At 38.6% G+C, this 18,218-nt stretch overlaps 2 protein-coding genes across 12 annotated transcripts in view; one reads left to right on the forward strand and one right to left on the reverse strand.

The window, feature by feature from the left end:
- Window positions 1-12,856, reverse strand: part of dnm2a (dynamin 2a) — a 50,111-nt gene extending 37,255 nt beyond the window's left edge. For 9 of the 10 annotated variants that reach the window (XM_059558792.1, XM_059558796.1, XM_059558794.1 and 6 more), the window contains exon 1: window positions 12,373-12,787. In XM_059558792.1, the coding sequence (XP_059414775.1) occupies window positions 12,373-12,533 (161 nt within the window). In that variant the 5' untranslated portion in view covers window positions 12,534-12,787. Of the gene's footprint in view, window positions 1-12,372 lie in introns of all 10 variants that reach the window. The other variant, XM_059558787.1, reaches the window with a different exon arrangement.
- Window positions 12,857-13,650: 794 nt separating this feature from the next.
- qtrt1 (queuine tRNA-ribosyltransferase 1) lies at window positions 13,651-16,963 on the forward strand. Of its 2 annotated transcripts, none has more exons than XM_059557361.1 (9): window positions 13,651-14,144; window positions 14,237-14,305; window positions 14,945-15,065; window positions 15,206-15,349; window positions 15,502-15,640; window positions 15,738-15,813; window positions 16,149-16,258; window positions 16,479-16,563; window positions 16,651-16,963. In XM_059557361.1, exons 1-9 carry the CDS (start codon window positions 13,863-13,865, stop codon window positions 16,801-16,803), a joined length of 1,179 nt encoding a protein of 392 aa, XP_059413344.1. In that variant the 5' UTR covers window positions 13,651-13,862; the 3' UTR covers window positions 16,804-16,963. The 2 variants fall into 2 exon arrangements, with proteins under 2 accessions (XP_059413344.1, XP_059413342.1); XM_059557359.1 differs by having other exon boundaries at window positions 13,654-14,144; window positions 15,155-15,349.
- Window positions 16,964-18,218: the final 1,255 nt, after the last annotated feature.

Raw genomic sequence — 18,218 nt, forward strand, 5'->3', positions numbered from 1 at the left:
TCGCGCTGTTTAATTCTAAGCGTCAGGAAGAGGCTGGAAAATGGTCATGTAAAGTGCAATTGCAATTTCTTTTTTTTCTTTTTCTGGACAAGATCATGGTGTTATAATCTGATAACCATAGGGTTCTGTGCTAGTTTTCAATGGTAAGCTGTGTTTTTGTGAAGAGCCTCACTATAAACAATATGGAATAACAAAAACTTCCTTTGTCTCCTCCAATTCATAATTAATAACTAGGCCTAAATGGTTCAGTTTCCTCAATACATTTGAACAAAACAGCCCATGGCATTATCTGCACGATCTGTCTGCCTTTCACAAGGTTCACGCAGTGATCTCGCTCCAGCTTTATACTCCTCCCATAGTGAGCGCAGCAAACTGAACAACAGCCCCTCCTAAAGCAGCCGGCAGAGCCAGATAGCAGAAGTCACGCAGAACAATGACATCAGCCCCGCAATAAACACACAAGATGGAGGCACTGGCCTGTTATTGAATAGAACCACCCAATCTTCAGAAAGATCTTGAAAATCCAGTTCGACAGGATGAAATCTGACCGAAAATCTCAACGTCGATCTCATTCTACTTGGCACATTGTATGATGGCAGATGCAACATGGATCGGTCTAATTAATATGTGCAACTTACTAATGTTTACTGAGCTCTGACTGCGTCCATGAGATGAATAGTGCTTTTGTTTGTTAATTCCCAGCTGTCTAAATGTTAGTTTGGTGGATAAAGGTCCGACAGAAGGTCAGAGAGCGTGCTAAAGCACTAAGGCATCACTGCGCTCATGACATGCCAATGCGGTTTTTATCATTAAATTTGACAGCCACTGTTGTTTATACTCATTATCTGTGTTCCAGTGGCTAGTTATTCAAATATGGTTCCCAAATGAGCTCTCTCTTCCCCTCTGCACATTCAGTAGACTCTGCATGGGGTCAGCGTGAGAGGGTTTCGCGCTGACAGAACAGTCACTTGCCTTACTGGGCCAATAGGTCATTACATAGGCATCTCCAGATTATTATGCAAAATTACTGTAAAAAATAACTGGGAACTGTTGTGAATGCTGGCTATTTGACCTGTCGATGTCTTATAGTTAATAATTCTTAACATAGAATTGTTTAAATTTATTTTTTAAATTAATGTAATGGCTGTCAAATAGATTAATCGTGATTAATCACATCAAAAAAAAATTATATATATTATAGAAATGTTATATAAATATGGATATACAAATGTAAATCTTTCATATATGCATGTATGTGTGTGTATTTATATATACATATAAATATACACAGTACATACACCCACATATATTACATAAACAAAAACTTTTCTTTCGGATGAGATTAATTGTGATTTATCTATTTGACAGCCCTTATTAATTATACAAGCATTTATAATTAAATGAGTAATTGGATAAAAAAAAAAATAATCACAAACAAATTTGATATTCAAAATTGGTAAAATTGGATAAATGTATGCTAATTTTTTGAAAAGGGTTTATGAATTAGTAGTAGGTATTGACACACATTTCATTATACGATTCAATTTCAATTAAAATCACAAGCTTGTGATTTGTTCAAATTCTGATATCAATTAGATTCAATTTTGTTTCATTTCGGACATATATAGTCTATATACATACAAATTCCATATAAGGCAGTTAGGCTATATGGCTGGGTATCGTAGAAAATTGTTCGATATCGAGACTGATAAGACTGATCTCCTGTCCTGAGCCACTGCACAAAGGAACAAAATTTAACCAACGCAATAAATCAGAGCAAATCATTTGAATAAAGTTCAAATAGTTTTAGTTTCCACATCTTTTATGCTACATTTACACTAGTGCATTTTAATTTTAAAATGCATAGCTTAGACAGAATCATAATTGCCATTCATTTTCTATTGATTTACTTATGAGCATTAGCTGCTTCCAGCACTGCCTGTGTTTTCTCGTCTGTGATCGCTGTTCTGACTCAGAAGAAGCTCATTGGCTGTTATTATGTCATTCATATTATACGTTATAACCCGCCCTGCCTATTATGAGGAATGTCCATTAGAGTTCAGTCCTGTACATAAGAAACCCAGAAAAACATTTCTACAAATGAAACATGAAGCTAATAAACAGATGATTACAACAGTATATGATTTGTATGTGATTTTCATGAGATTCTGCCTATTTTCATTACAATACAGGGTGTTAACATGAGAAATGCTAAGCAGGTGTAGAGATCAGCTGGATATAAAAGGCTACAAATAACATATATCAGCAACATTATACAGCCAAAAAGACCTTAGATCGCAATCAGAAGTTATTACAAACACTCGATTGTGGTTTCCGGTCGTGTAGCGTGGAGCCGTGGACGGAGATCATTTCTTGGGATTTAAGAATCTATATAGGTTCATGAAAATGAAAACTGATTAAAGTCAAGAAATCAATACTGTTAACCCTGCCTTAATTAATAGCTGCCAATTAGATCTATGATCAATGATTTCTAGCTATTGCTACAAAAATAAAAACACAAATTATTATTTGTTGTAACTTATCAGTCAGTGTGCCCTGAACAACTAGTTGACTAATGGGTCTTAAAGAAGCACAAATAATTAGGCTGGCCTTGGGTTTGCCTGAAACAGATAAAACAAGTTTCAGATGAGATTCATTCAAAAACGGATTGAGAAAGAGTATTTGAATGCAAAAAAAGACCGGGTCTCTGGATTGCTTTTTAAAATCTGGACTATTTTGATCTTGCCAAGCTGTAAAAATATAATGATTTGAGGAAGGAAACTCAAAAACATGATGCAACAACAAAATTAAACTGATTAAACTGATAATAAGTGTTTCTTGATCAGCAAATCAGATATCAGAATGATTTCTGAAGGATCATGTGACACTGATGACTGAAGTGACTGATGCTGAAAATTCAGGAACACATTACATTTTATATTATATTAAATTAGAAACAGTTTTTTATTGCATGAATATTTCACAAAATTCCAGTTTTTACTGAACTTTTGATTAAATGTAGCCTTGGTGAACTTTCTGAAACCCAAATGTTTGAACAGTACTATATATAACCATTAAATAACTATGTAATGAATGTCATCACTTTCTGTGAGCCACTGGAAAATTTGACTAGAAATTGTGACTACAGTCTTTATTGTTGTGTCATAAGAAGGTAAGTGATGAGTCACAGTGCAATAACATCAGAAACCTGGCTTGAAAACTATTCTTTAGAGTTCAGGCAGTGCTTCTACAAATTCACTAAGAGACTGTTCACACAACGTTTTTAGCCAAAAACAAGAAACATGTTATGCATTTCACCTGTTTGTTTACACAATAACGGAGTTTTGGGGACTGAATTTTTTTTATTTTTTTTTAAAACGGCTTTCAAAGTGCAAGTTTTTGAAAATTCTGCCGTTCTCATTTCAGTGTAAACACCCAATATGGGAATCTTTGAAAATGGTGACATCACGCGTGTGTGTAGTACATGTTAGGTATCTGGGCATGTGTAGTATGTGTCGATTTTAAAGGCAAGTGCAAACAAACATAGGCTACACAACAATGGAGGAGTACTTGATACTGCTGTTGCTGCTCAAGAATTTGCTAACGCTTCTTCAGTAAAGAGTTGATTTACTTCACCAATATTACAACCACCAGTGGAGACAAAACATATACAACATATAATCGTCACTTCCCTACAGGTACCGTTTACTAACAAGGTGATAGCGTCACCAGCCTGGCATACGTAATACAGCGGTTTCGCAGATATGTGTAAACGCAGATTGTTCTGAAATCAATGTTGTGTATACTTGAACGTTTTTTTTTTTTTTTTTTTTTTACAACTTTTCCATTTTTGACTACATCATTGTCATGCAAATGTAGCCTAAGTTTAATCCATGAAACATCCCACGCTTTGAGAAAAATCAACAAACTGGAGTGAGTGAATTCAAATAACACCTCCTGTGAGGCACGGCCTATTCCAGGAAACTATTCCTCTGAGCCTTATAGTCTTACAACTAAAGACTCATAAACAATAACCAATAAACTTTACTGAACTCTCACAACAGCACAAGAACATGCCCACGAGTGCAATGCAAACATCATCTGAGTCACAAACAACAGCCTTTTAGATGAATTAGACGAATACTGGAGCGCTTGACAAAGTCTTTGAATAGAAACGAGAGCTTCCAGAAATTCCTGATGAGCAGACAGGTGTCAGGTGAACGCTAGCTGTGTGATTCCATTTTGCCTCCCTGGAGCACAGACCGGCCATGCCCTGCCTCCATCAGAACGAACGAACACACACACACACACACACACAAACCTGTTATTTGTGCAAGTCTACTTGTTTGAAAAACCTTGATTAAAACAAAAGTGCTCTAAAACCCTATTAGGTGATTGAAACCTCATAAATGGAATGGGAAATGTTTAAAAATGGGTAAAATAAAGTCTGATTAAAAAATAAATAATAAGAATAAGAATAAGAATATTAATAATAGTTAGTATTAAAAAAACTAAGAAAATTTTAAAATGAGCTCGTATGAGCTATATAATGAATTTGTATCTCTGTCTTTGGTTGGGAGATAATTCACAATCATTACATTGCAGACAGATTTCTCTAATAAACCATTTGTGAGTCAGTCTAACCCAGGGATCAGCAACCTTTTCGGCATGACGTGCCATTTTTTATTTTTATGGTTAACCACTGTGCCAAGTGTGCACAGCCCCCCCCCCACACCCTGATATAATTCTGTATTTAAAAGGTACATACACCATTTTTTATTATACGATAAAAAAAAGTTTTTTTAACGTTTAATCAACGTTAATGCACTGCTTTAATTGATGAACGTGCACACACAGACACACACACACACACAACACACACCACTCGCACACAGAGATCTGAGATCATGCTGTGCAAAAAGTAGCATTCAGAAGCTCATAAACCTATGAGTGTTGTCACGCTACTTTTATTAATCGATACTGAATCGCTACATTATATTTCTCAACAACAAAGGGGCAAAATCGCGTCATTGTCTGCAGAGAGAGACAATTTACCCCCCCCCCCCCCCCCCCCACTTTCTTTCTCTCAAAATGGCCATATTTCAGAAAATTTTTCATCACTGGATATAGCTTTAGGTCATTTAACATTTCTATGGTAAAACGTATTATTAAAAGTTGACTAATGTTAATTGATTTGCAGCTTCATCTTACCTCACTCTCTTTAACGTTAAACTGACGCTTCGCGCTCTGCTTCTGTGAACAGTAAACCCCGCCTACTTTGATCTGATTGGCCATCTCAGTCATTTTGACATTGACGAGTGCTGTTAGACCGAGGCTTTGATCTGAAGCACCTAGTATGTGCAGTGTTTGCATGTGCATCCATGCAAGTTAATTCTTACACTTTAATAGTATTTGTAGCTCCTAACAGGCTGTGTGACTATGAGAAGTTATTACATCAAACTGTTCGTCATTATACAGTTTTCCTCATTGCTTGCGTGCCAGCGATTATCCCTCTGCGTGCCACTGTTGGCACGCGTGCCGTAGGTTGCCAACCCCTGGTCTAACCGATTCATTCAAAATTTGCTCAAAAGACTGATCGCTATATCTTGCAAATAAGTTGCAAACACCAGAGTAATTTAGCTATTTTTTTTTTTTCTTTGAAAATAATTACTCTAAAATCATACTTTAAACCAGTTTCATAACTTTTCCGTTAGGAAAACCTTGTTAGAATTCGCTGATATTTCCAGGTTCTCAATGGCCATATGAAACCTATATTTTCAGGACAGTGGATGTGAATGGAAAGACTTTTAGGACATGTATCCTATACAGTCTTATGGGTGTGACATGCACATATCAAACAATGATTCATCTATGCAAAGCATAAAGCCCTTTACTCACAGTTATCATAAAAGCACAACAGAGCCTGTTACAGCCACATGACTGCCAGAGATTATAGATGAAACTACTAGGTGACAATGATTACAGTGTCATGTTGGTTTCACCAGATTAAAGCTCAACAAGCCTTTTTAAAGGGACAATAAGTAACTTTTTAGGTATTTTATTATCTAAAATCAGTATTTTTATTCATAAATATGCCCTCAATGGTGTACAAATACCTATTCCAATGTTTAAACTAATCCTCGTAAGTGAAGAATTTATTATCTTTATATACATGGGACGGGTAGGTCGACGGAGGCTTCCATGTAGTTCCACCATATTGCAAAACTATAATAGCAGAGAGGGACAAAAAGTACTAAGCCAACGCGTTTTCGGTCAGAGCCAGAAACGCAGGTGCAGAGCAGTGAGAGGCGCTTGAAACTGCACCGGCAAGTTTAAAAGTCTGGATTGCATTCTTATTATGGACCATACATATGCTGCGCCACAGGAAAAGAAAACATCGTCGCCAAAACGAAGTGCTATTAGAAGACATCCTGTCAAAGCTTTTTGGTACATATCCCCTACCGTAGATGCAAGGCGCATTTGAAAAAGTGAGGCGCTGGAGAGCAAAATTAGTTTGAATGCAAAATACAATTTCACCACTAGATGGGAGTAATTCCTACTTACAGTCCCTTTAAAGGGTTAGTTCACCCAGATAGCAAAAAATTATTAATTAGATTTAGTCCGAGAGCTCTCAGTCCCTCCATTGAAGCTGTGTGAACGGTATACTGTCCATGTCCAGAAAAGAAAGAAAAAACATCATCAAAGTAGTCCATGTGACATCAGAGGGTCAGTTAGAACTTTTTGAAGCATTTGAAAATACATTTTGGTCCAAAAATAGCAAAAACGACGACTTTATTCAGCATTGTCTTCTCTTCCGTGTCTGTTGTGTGAGAGAGTTCAAAACAAAGCAGTTTGTGATATCCGGTTCGCGAACGAATCATTCAGTTCACCAAATCGAACTGAATCGTTTTAAACGGTTCGCATCTCTAATACGCATTAATCCACAAATGACTTAAACTGTTAGCTTTTTTAAAGTGGCTGACACTCCCTCTGAGTTCAAACAAACCAATATCCCGGAGTAATGCATGCATGATTCTGAACTGATTCTGTGCTAGTGTTATGAGCGTGGGTAAACCGAAGGCTTGCAATCATCGCAAATGACGCCATTACGTCGAGCGCAAAAGAACCAGTGAACCGTTTTCTTCAACCGGTTTATTGAATCGAACTGTCCGAAAGAACTACTGGTGATCCGAAAACCGATGCAACCGATTCTTGACTCGTGAACAAGTCAGTCTTTTGTTCGTTATCTGGCTCGGTTCGGTGTTCATCTTCAGTTCTCTCTTCACAGCAGTTCAATCAGTGTACTGTTTGAGTACATTAATTACTCCGGGATATTGGTTTGTTTGAACTCAGAGGCAGTGTCAGCCACATTAAAAAAGTTAACAGCTTAAGTTATTTGTGGATTAATGTGTATTAGAGATGCGAACAGTTTAAAACTATTCGTTTGCGAACCGGATATCCAGACTGCTTTGTTTTGAACTCTCTCACACAACAGACATGGAAGAGAAGACAATGCTGAATAAAGTCGTCCTTTTTTCTATTTTTGGACCAAAATGTATTTTCGATGCTTCAAAAAATTCTAACTGACCCTCTGATGTCACATGGATTACTTTGATGATGTTTTTCTTACCTTTCTGGACGTGGACAGTAGACCGTGTACACAGTTTCAATGGAGGGACTGAGAGCTCTCTGACTAAATCTAAAATATCTTAAACTGTGTTCCAAAGATAAACGAAGGTCTTACGGGTTTGGAACAACATGAGGGTAAGTTATTAATTACATAATTTTGCTATCTGGGTGAACCTTTAAGTTCCCAATCAGAAAGAATGCATTTTTTCAGGTTTGAAAATGAGAGGCACACCACACAAACTTTTTTTGATTTACTTTTTTTTTTATTTAGAAAAGAGCAGTACAGTGCATTTTGTTATGTAGCTAGGCAGCAGGTAACCTGCAACAGCCACCACAACCTCCATCTCTGCAGTCTCCGGACGTTCCAAGCAGCTTTAAACTTAAATCACCAACACAGCAGAAGGGTGTTCCATTCTCTCCATTCATTTGATTGGACAATGAAAAAAAAAAAAAAAATCAAAGCTGATTTTTTTTTTTCAACTTCAGGCACTCAGAGTAGAGGGCTATATTGGGTTTGTGCTCAACACAAATATCGCAGGAGAGAACTTTTCGCAGGAGATCCGCTGGGAACGGTGAGTTGTAGTAGAAATGCAGTCAACACAAGAAGTTGAGAAGAAAATTAAAGCTGCTGTTTACTTGACAAAAGGAAAGCAAGGCAAGTCAGACATCTGGAAACAATTCTCATTTGTCTCTGAAAAAAATGGGAAAAAGCGATTTCCCATCCTCTCAAAATTAAACACGATTTATTTTGAGCATTCCCGCATCTAGTGCGCTATCAGAGAGGGCATTCAGTGTGTATGGGTGGATCTTGGAAGAAAGACGCACAAGTCTGGGACCGCAGTCAGTCAGCAATATACTTTTCCTTCATTGCGGGAGCGGAACACATAAGTTGCGGGGTGGAGTGGAACACATAGGTTGCGGGGCGGGAGCGGAACACAAAGGTTGCGGGAGCGGGCGGGAGCGGAACACAAATGTTGCGGGAGTCGGCGGGAGTGGAACACATAGGTTGCGGGAGCGGAACACAAAGGTTGCGGGAGCCGGCGGGAGTGGAACACATAGGTTGCGGGAGCGGAACACAAAGGTTGCGGGAGCCGGCGGGAGTGGAACACATAGGTTGCGGGAGGGGACGGGAGTGGAACACATAGGTTGCGGGAGGGGACGGGAGTGGAACACATAGGTTGAGGGAGCGGGCGGGGTGGAACACATAGGTTGCGGGAGCGGGGGGAGGGTGGGAGTGGAACACATAGGTTGTGGGAGCGGGCAGGAGTGGAACACATAGGTTGTGGGAGCGGGAGGGAGTGGAACACATAGGTTGTGGGAGCGGGAGGGAGTGGAACACATAGGTTGCGGGAGCGGGCGGGGTGGAACACATAGGTTGTGGGAGCGGGCGGGAGTGGAACACATAGGTTGCGGGAGCGGGCGGGGTGGAACACATAGGTTGTGGGAGCGGGAGGGAGTGGAACACATAGGTTGCTCTAACTCAGAGCGCTCCTACAAAAACACGAGGTGCCTGAAGTGCGTAAACAGCGCACAAAACATTGTTTTAACTAAAACAAATTTAAAAGAAGCCTCTCACTGCAAAAAAATGCGGTCTGATATATATTTTTTTTTTTGTGTGCATGTTTACAGATCTCTGGTGGTGCAGTTAATCATCCCATCAACCCTTTTTAAATGGTAAAGTGACGTGACATACAGCCAAGTATGGTGACATATAATCGGAATTCATGCTCTGCATTTAACCCATCCTAAGTGCACACACACAGTGAACACACACCCAGAGCATAGGGCAGCCATTTAAGCAGTGGCTCAAGGGCACCCAAGTAGTTGTATTGCCATCCCGAGACTCGAACCCACAACCTTAGGGTTAGGAGTCAAACTCTCTAACCACTAGGCCACGACTTCCCCTAAACTTTCCCCTTCCTGTAAACTTCTACAGTGGTGAACGGAAACAACATATATACTTTTTGTGTTTCAATTTCTCCAATAGCAAAAAATAAATAAATAACATATGAAAAGGTATACTACATGTGATATTATGCAAATTATGAGCAATCAACTACAGCCGTAATACCTGAATAAATATACAAAGATTTTCAAACATATTATTAATATATAGAGTTCTTGTGTTGACCCAGCTTTTATTTTGGAGTGCGCCGGCTTTTGAGTACACCGAAAAACTGTGTCTTCCCGAGAACAACGTGCATATCTGAGGAAGAACGAGACTTTTGAGAATTTGTGAGGTAAACACGGTTTCATTTTTTTTTTTTATTCATTTATGTCACATCTGTGTCTCCCACCGGAGCTGCCGCTGGACTGCGGCACATTTGAATAAGACTTTGCTGCACACCAGACTGTTATTGTATGTAACACAATGTAATATCGCGTTAGAAAGTGAATGACGATTGGTCATTTTACTGACAGTCAGGTGCTGGCTTCCTATCTGAATGGCTTTTTTTTTTAAAAAGGAAGCATAACGCACGATATGGTGTTATGATTAGTTTTGAAAAAACATCGGCCACACATAAAGACTTATCGGCTGCGGCGATATATCGGTTGACCACTAATTGGTTAGATGAGAGAAAGTTTTCAAATTTCCTGTCACTACCTCAGCCATTTTCTGTAATTTAATTTCAAGGTAATAAAACACAAAGTGTTATTAATTAATATAAAAGTTTCCAAAATGTATACTACAAAAAACATATTACAAAAAAAAGTTAAAAACTGCAGCTTATGTTGCAAGAATATTAGGCAAAACCTGCTTTTATCATGCGTTCTGTACTCAGCTAATCAATGGACCCAAAAAGCTTGACAGCATTTACTAATTACTGCATTTTTGACTGCACTGCAATTTCTGAAATGAAATTATCCCAAAATTCACCAATATAAGTAACTCATCAAACAAGGCTATCAGTATCAAACAGGCTATCAAACAGGAGGATATTAAAACAGATACAGGCCAGCGTATCAGTCTTTCGTGACTAATCAGCTTCATTGATGATGAAAACAGATAGATGCTTTCATAAGATCAGATGAACATCCTGGAAAATGAAAACTACATTTCAGCCAATTACTCAGATTCATTTTTCTTCCCCTGGTAAACATCAAGAAAAAATTTATTCAAGCTGGACCGGAGACAGAGCAGTCGCATAAAGAAGATTGGGGAGGAAATGAATGCAGGAAGATGCAGGAAAATTGACAGAAACAAACATCTTCTGTCCAACTATGTCTTCCTCTCCCAGAAGAGACTGAACAGGACAGATTCAGGAGGGTTTCATGGGAGTCCTATCAGTGCTGGAGTCTGCTGTCTAACACAGGTGTGGCACTGACCTATGAATACTGCAAAACACACCCAAGGTCAAGTGGAGCAGGACGGGGGAATTCACTCACACCTGTATACATAATACTTCATTCAACTTATTTTCAGAAGATAAGTGCCTTTACGCAGTACTAAGAAGTGATCTGAAATGTGATCTGATTAAAGATTATGAGGGCACATCATTTTTTTTTTAAGTGCACAGATATATAATTTATAATTAATGCTAAAATATTACATATAAAAATAAGAATTATACATTTTGATTAAATGGTGACTTTAAAATTGCAATATATTTATACGTGATTCTACTGACTACAAATAATTTAAGTCAAAAAAATTGAAGTGTATTACAATAATGTAAATATAATTTAATAATCTTCAAAAGTAAACATTACCATGATGCATTATAGTAATAATATATGCGGGCTATTTTTATGACTTCAATGTTTTAGATTATTAGTAGTAGTAGTAGTAGCAGTAGCAGTAGTTTTAATAATAATATTTCCCATTACTGCAAATTTGAAATTAATGTTTATATTTTATTCAAATGGAAAAATGTGTGATTGCACTGCCTCAAAATTATTTTTAAATTAATGGACAATTTTTTTTTTTTTATAAATAATAATAATAATATAAAGAAATTAGTATCTAATTTGAATATTTTCAAATGTAAACATTCTGATGTTTTGGTAATTATAACTTGGGAGCAAATCTGCTTAATTCTCACAAAAAAATCATCTATAAAAAAAAAAAAATTATAAAGTGAACAAACAAATAAATACCGTGAGACTTTTTTTTAGGCAGTTACCATGGCACGGTGTTCCTCGATGCCTGCTGAAGTAACGTTATCATGCAAATATCAAGATACACGAATTTAGCAATCCTTCACATTATATATTAAACTACAATGCTTTTACCACACGAAACAATTGCAAAAGGGCTTTTATAAGGACATGTAACACAAAAAGCATGTCGTCAACGTCCAGTGAAGTGTCAGTGAAGCAGGATACTTTAATTAGCTTTTTGAACGAGGAAATGACTTAAACGGCTTGAGCAAAGCAAAAGAACAGAGGTTTTGATTCCCCTATATGACATGATACAACTCACAAGGACACTAGGACTATAACTTCATCTGTCTGTCTGTTTGCAGTGCACTGTGCCGCCAACTTCCCCATTTTACGTTCCTTTCTCACTTACACCCATTTCATTTCAATGAATGACGGCGAGCGGCCGCTTACGTCAACTGCGTAACTCCCGTTTGTGAATGACAACCTAACGGAGTCAATCAATTGAGCAGCGAGTACAAAAACGCAGCTGGGACGTAACAAATGAGACGTTTCACTTCTTATTAAGTTAGAGAAGCATAAATATAGCGAGCTGGGCTTTCTGCAGGCGTTCGAACTGAAATGAGTAACATAGTAACCAACCTGCCGACGAAATTTTCCAGCACGGAGCTTTTTCCGGCGCTCTGTCCTCCAACTACGGCTATCTGTGGCAGATCCAAGTTACAACTTTGGCCAATGGAACTGAAAGCATCTTGGAGTTTATTGATCAGGGGGATCAAATCCTCCATCCCCCGGTTGCCCATGTTTCTGACCGTCTCTCAGGGCGCAGGAACGGGCTCGCGGCAGCAAGGCGCTCAGGTTACTTTCAAGTGCTCGATTTCCACTCTTCAAACACTTCCAGATCAGTCTGTCAAAGACAAATAACTCACAAAATACTCGCTGACAGCCAGGGGACCCGTATTACGGCGCATTCATTAAGATCCGTGTGCTGATCTGAGGATCAATCATACGTAAACTCACAAAACAAAACTTCTCGTTATCATCCGGTCAGGCGACATCCGACCTCCACCGGTGACGCGAGTCCCGCCTCCTGTCAACCGATGTCGTGAAATCCGATTGGTCCGACAGAACGCTTCCTGGTGTGTACTGTCTTTCGATTGGTTCGATTTTCGTCTCTGCCTCTAGTGACCGAGGAGTGCTATTTGACGGCCCACTTGTCAATTTAGTTTCAATAAAAAGACTTGGGAAGTAGAGACAACGTAGAATATATAAAATAAAAACAACACTTCTAATTTTAATAAATTATGCATATTTAATTACTGCAAGATAACACCACGAATAAATTAAACCTATTAAAATTTTACAGATTTCTATCATATTTTCTACGTATTGGAACATAGACATTGTTTGGGTTCTCCAGTGTGTTATAATGCATATCGACTAGTAGAAGAAAGTAATATTTAAGCAGAATTCACGCCATCATGTAACATTACACCTGTTTACAATGCAGACACACTGATCTTGAGACTCTTGAGTATTGCTTGTGACGGGAAGTCCGACTCATTTCCGCGAATCGGTTCTTTCAAACACTTAGAACGATGTGTTGGAAAGAACCGATTCGCGGAAATGAGTCGGAAACAACCATTCAGTTATTATTTTACTAAATAACTTGGTCCTTTATTTTCTAAAACGTATATAATAAAGTACTGTGTTATAACTTATGCTGTTTATAACGTATTTAAATTTTTTTATTAATTAAGTCAATTATGGCAGCAACGATTCAGCTTATAAAACAAACTAACAATTTCAAATACAAATGTCTGAGACATTCAGATCTATAATTTGAATAAACGCGTTTATGAAAGAAATTATTTACTGTTCAATGAGTCGGAGACTCGAGAACCGATTCAGACCCATTTGTGAATTGTTCAGGGCTGTGTTTATCAAAGGCATCTTGAGATAAAGTTTATCTTAGAGGCCACTGGTGGCAACGGATCTACGATCTACGAAGGCGATGCTATGATGATTTTGGAAGACGCAGTCCTGGGTGGTTTTGTACAAGTTCATCCTGTTCATTAAAAAGATCCGACTCAAATGAACGATCACAAGTGAATCGGACATCGCTATTCAAAATGGCTGCGCCCATACCCGGCAGCACACAGGAGTATGAAGGCAGTATGGCCTCAGTAAAGGCTGTATTCTCTGCTGCTCCTCTCGCTCTTCGTATCGTGGCGGAGTGTCCCGTGAGTAAAGCGAGAGCCTGCACCCTTACTCTCCCGCACTGCGCTGTCAGCACCCCGGTGTTCATGCCCGTGGGCACGCAGGGTACCCTGAAAGGCATCACTGTAGACCAGCTGGAAGATCTGGACTGTCAGATCTGTCTAGGAAACACGTATCATCTGGGCATGAGGCCGGTATGTGAGAAGAAATAGTCAGAGTGCTTCATCACAATAAATGCACTTTATATTTTAAACTTGTTTAACTGTTATTGTATGTGTTCTGACAGGGTCCTGAGTTAATAGAGAAAGCCAATGGATTACACGGATTTATGAAGTGGAATAGAAATCTCTTAACGGTGATTATTAATATTATTTTCAAACTATTCCCAAACACCAGAAGAACTAGTACGAGATTTGTTTTGTTCACGTTATTCTAATGCGTTGTGTTAGTTGAGCAGACTTGAAAAGTTATGCAAATGATTAGAGTCTCCTTTTGTTGAGAATATAATCAAGCCAACATGAAACATCAGTCCGTTTGACTTTCTAATCGTGATTAAGATTATAGATGCCACAATTACGTAATCGTTAATTGAGTCCACTCGTGTTATTCTGCATGCTTAAGATATGTTTTTTCTTCCAACATGTTAGGGTTTTTCCATTTGTTTAAGTATAACATTATAATACCATTCATATTTGTACTTTTATTATAATGTAAAGAAGAAAAAAATCAGATGTATATTTGACGTTTGGAGTTTACTTTAAAAAAGCACTGAAAGTTTTTAAGTTGGAGTGTTTTCAGCAAACAATGGTTTAAACATCATTCAATGTAAACTGTGATAATCGTGATTAATAATCGCAATTACATTTCAAGGGAATAATCGGCAGGTTTAAACCACTTCTGATTACTTTTATGAGTGAATGATTTTGTCTTGCTCATCAAAGTCCACAATTTCTGTGTTTCGCCGGTGTTTGTTTTAATAGGACAGTGGTTTCAGATGGTGTCTCTAGTGGAGCTGTCGGAGGTGACGGAGGAGGGTGTCACGTTCCGTTCCCCTTATGATGGAAAGGAAATCCTGCTCACTCCTGAGCAGTCCATCGCCATACAGAACAGCCTGGGTATGAATGATGTTACTGATCATCATCTCTTCACCAGAACATTCATTAAATTCATATTGAATCTCTGTGACTCATGGCAACGTGTGCAGGTTCAGACATCATGATGCAGCTGGATGACGTGGTGAGCAGTACGGTGAAAGGGCCGCGGGTGGAGGAGGCCATGCACCGCTCTGTGCGCTGGCTAGACCGCTGCATCGCAGCCAATAAGAATCCAGATCGACAGAACATGTTTGCCATTATTCAAGGGGGGCTTGATGCCAAACTGCGCAAGGCCTGTTTAGATGGTAAGCGCTGAGTGACTGGACATCAAAAGTGTGTCTGTTATGATGCATTAGTATAACTACACATTACAAAGGCCTATTCAAATTCAATTAACATAAGCTACCGTTCAGAAGCATTAAACACATTTACACTTCTCTTCCGTTTCTTTATTTAGAAATGACAAAGCGTGATGTGCCGGGCTTCGCCATTGGAGGCTTGAGTGGGGGAGAGGAAAAGGATGACTTCTGGAAGATGGTGACTCTGAGCACAGACCACCTGCCGAGAGAAAAGCCCCGCTACCTCATGGGAGTCGGGTAAAGCCCCACTTCCTCTGCTTTCATTTAATATCATTCGATTTTTTCATTATTTGTAACTGTAGTGGCTGGTGATTGTCTCTTTAATGTGTTTTAGCTACGCACTAGACCTGGTGGTCTGCGTTGCCTTGGGCTGTGATATGTTTGACTGTGTTTTCCCGACTCGAACAGCAGTAAGTGATGGATTTCTGTTAACGTCCCTTTCTGTTAGAGCTCAGTAATAAATGCTACCATTTAAAGGTTTGGGTCTGTGAGATTTCGATGCTCATCAAGGCTGCATTTATTAGATCAAAATACAGTAAACTATTACTGTGAAAAAATTATTACAATTTAAAATACTTTTTTTATTTTTTTTTATTATGTGCTGTTATGTAACCCTGAAATTAGCCCTGCTTATGCCTGTCAGGATAAACCTACAAGAGTTTTTGCATAAAAACTTGGATAAAACCAGTGATGCTTTTTGTAATCCTGTATTTTGCCATTTTTAATGAGGCTGTGATTGTTTCAGAGATTTGGCTCGGCTTTAGTTCCCTGGGGATCTCTGCAGCTCAAACAGAAGCAGTATGCTAAAGACTTTCAGCCGATTGATCCTGACTGCCAGTGTCCCACCTGCAGGAGGTACATCTGTCTGGAGTTTAACTGGCTGAGCTGATGGTTCAGTATGCTGATGTTCAGCTGCCTGCTGTGCTTAAAAGAATAATTCACTCCCAAAAAAAGTCATATGTTGCCATTTGCTCACCCAACAGGGGATCTCGATTCAAAAACGTACCTTATCTCATCTTGATTTCTAAACCAAAAGATGATCGTAATTCTTTTTTCTTTGTTTTGACAATGACAGACACAGTCGGGCTTACCTTCACGCTCTGTTTAAGAGTGACACCGCAGCCATGCATCACGTCACCATCCATAACATCTCTTACCAGGTAATTATCAACTATGTGTTTGAATACAGTGTATAGTGTTGTTGTTGTCACTTCATCTTCTCCTGTCCTCGCCGTATCATTCCTCAGCTCGCCCTCATGCGGTCAGTGCGTCAGAGCATCATAGAGCAGAGGTTTCCTGCGTTTGTGAAAGCGTTCATGAAGAGGATGTTCTCGTCCAGGGAGCAGTACCCTAGCTGGGCTGTAGAGGCTCTGCAAGCAGTGAACATCTGTGTCTGCTGAGCATCCTACATGAGGAAGATGCTGAGGACTGCATTTTAAGAAAAGAAATAGACTTGCTGTTTTTTAATGGATTTTTTTATGGTGTTTCGATTTTAGATACTGACATTTTTAACATATATGTGAAAATAATCCGTTTTGTAAATAAAAAAATATATTGACATATTTGATTGCAACAACATTCTTTCACCAGAATCATCAGAGTAATGTGATATGGCAATGTCGAAGCAATCTTTTTCTATATATAGGATTTTTTGTCTTCATTTTGAATAGCATATCTGTCTTTTTCAACATTTATTCAGAATTTATATTTTATTGTGCCTTTATCTTTTAAGATAATGCCAAGAGACATGTTAAAATGAACTTCTAAGATCATTTAATATACTTTATATTAAAATAAAAATAAAAAATGTTAAAATATAAATATTTTGTAATGTAAGTGTACTTTCTGTCACTTTTGATAAATTTAATGCATCCTTACTGATTAAAAGTATTAATTTATTTCCAAAAAATAATAAATAAATAAAAATCTTAATCCCTTTTGAAACTTTTGAAAGGTGGTGTATAAGTGTGCCATGTTATTATCATAGACTGTATAAGGTATTATCTGATAACATCGCCGTTGCCGTTACCTGGATGTTCTTTTGTGTTGTTTAGTAGCATTCTGCAGCATTAAAGCCTTGATGAGAATCACTCTAACGCCACAACTGAACAGATGTGCCTGTGAAAAAAAAGCCCGTCGAAACCTTTAAAGGTTGAAATTGTGCGCACAGTATATTAAACATTTCAGAAGCTGAACACGATAGATTTATTGAGCTTCCCCCGCAGGCGGCCGCTAGGGGGCAGAGCGCTGAAGATCTCGCTGTATTACTGAAGGCTGGATTCTGTGCCAGGGTTAAAATCGAATCTGACAACACAATTAATTTGACTCCGGCGTGGAAATTTCACTTCTTTGATTTTGATTAAAATATTATGCTAACTGCATATTTATGCAGATAACGCATGTCAAACACCGCAACAGGTGTCTCCCTTTACTTTCTGCGCATTTCACGCTGCTTATGTGCAAACCCATCACATTCTCCAGTTAAGAGTGTGAAATTCAGTGCACTATATTTGGTAAAGCTAATGTCTTGTGAAATTGACAATTTACAGCAGTGATGAAGATGGGGTTTCTCACCTACTTTAAGGCTTTTTGATTGACACTTTAGTTTTGATTGACAAAAAAAAAAAAAAAGTGCGTGCGCGGACTTATCCACATCTGCGTTCCCTTTCATAGGTCACTTCGATGCTGCGGTGACGTCACCACGTATGGGAACACCTTCGGTGTGACGAATGTCTGAAGCCCTATACCATCCCGCCAATCCTATTGGCCAAATAGCGCGTGGCACCGCCCAGTCATGCGTAGGCATATATATACC

This window comes from Carassius carassius, chromosome 9 (assembly GCF_963082965.1).
Source record: "Carassius carassius chromosome 9, fCarCar2.1, whole genome shotgun sequence".
Lineage (NCBI taxonomy): Eukaryota > Metazoa > Chordata > Actinopteri > Cypriniformes > Cyprinidae > Carassius > Carassius carassius.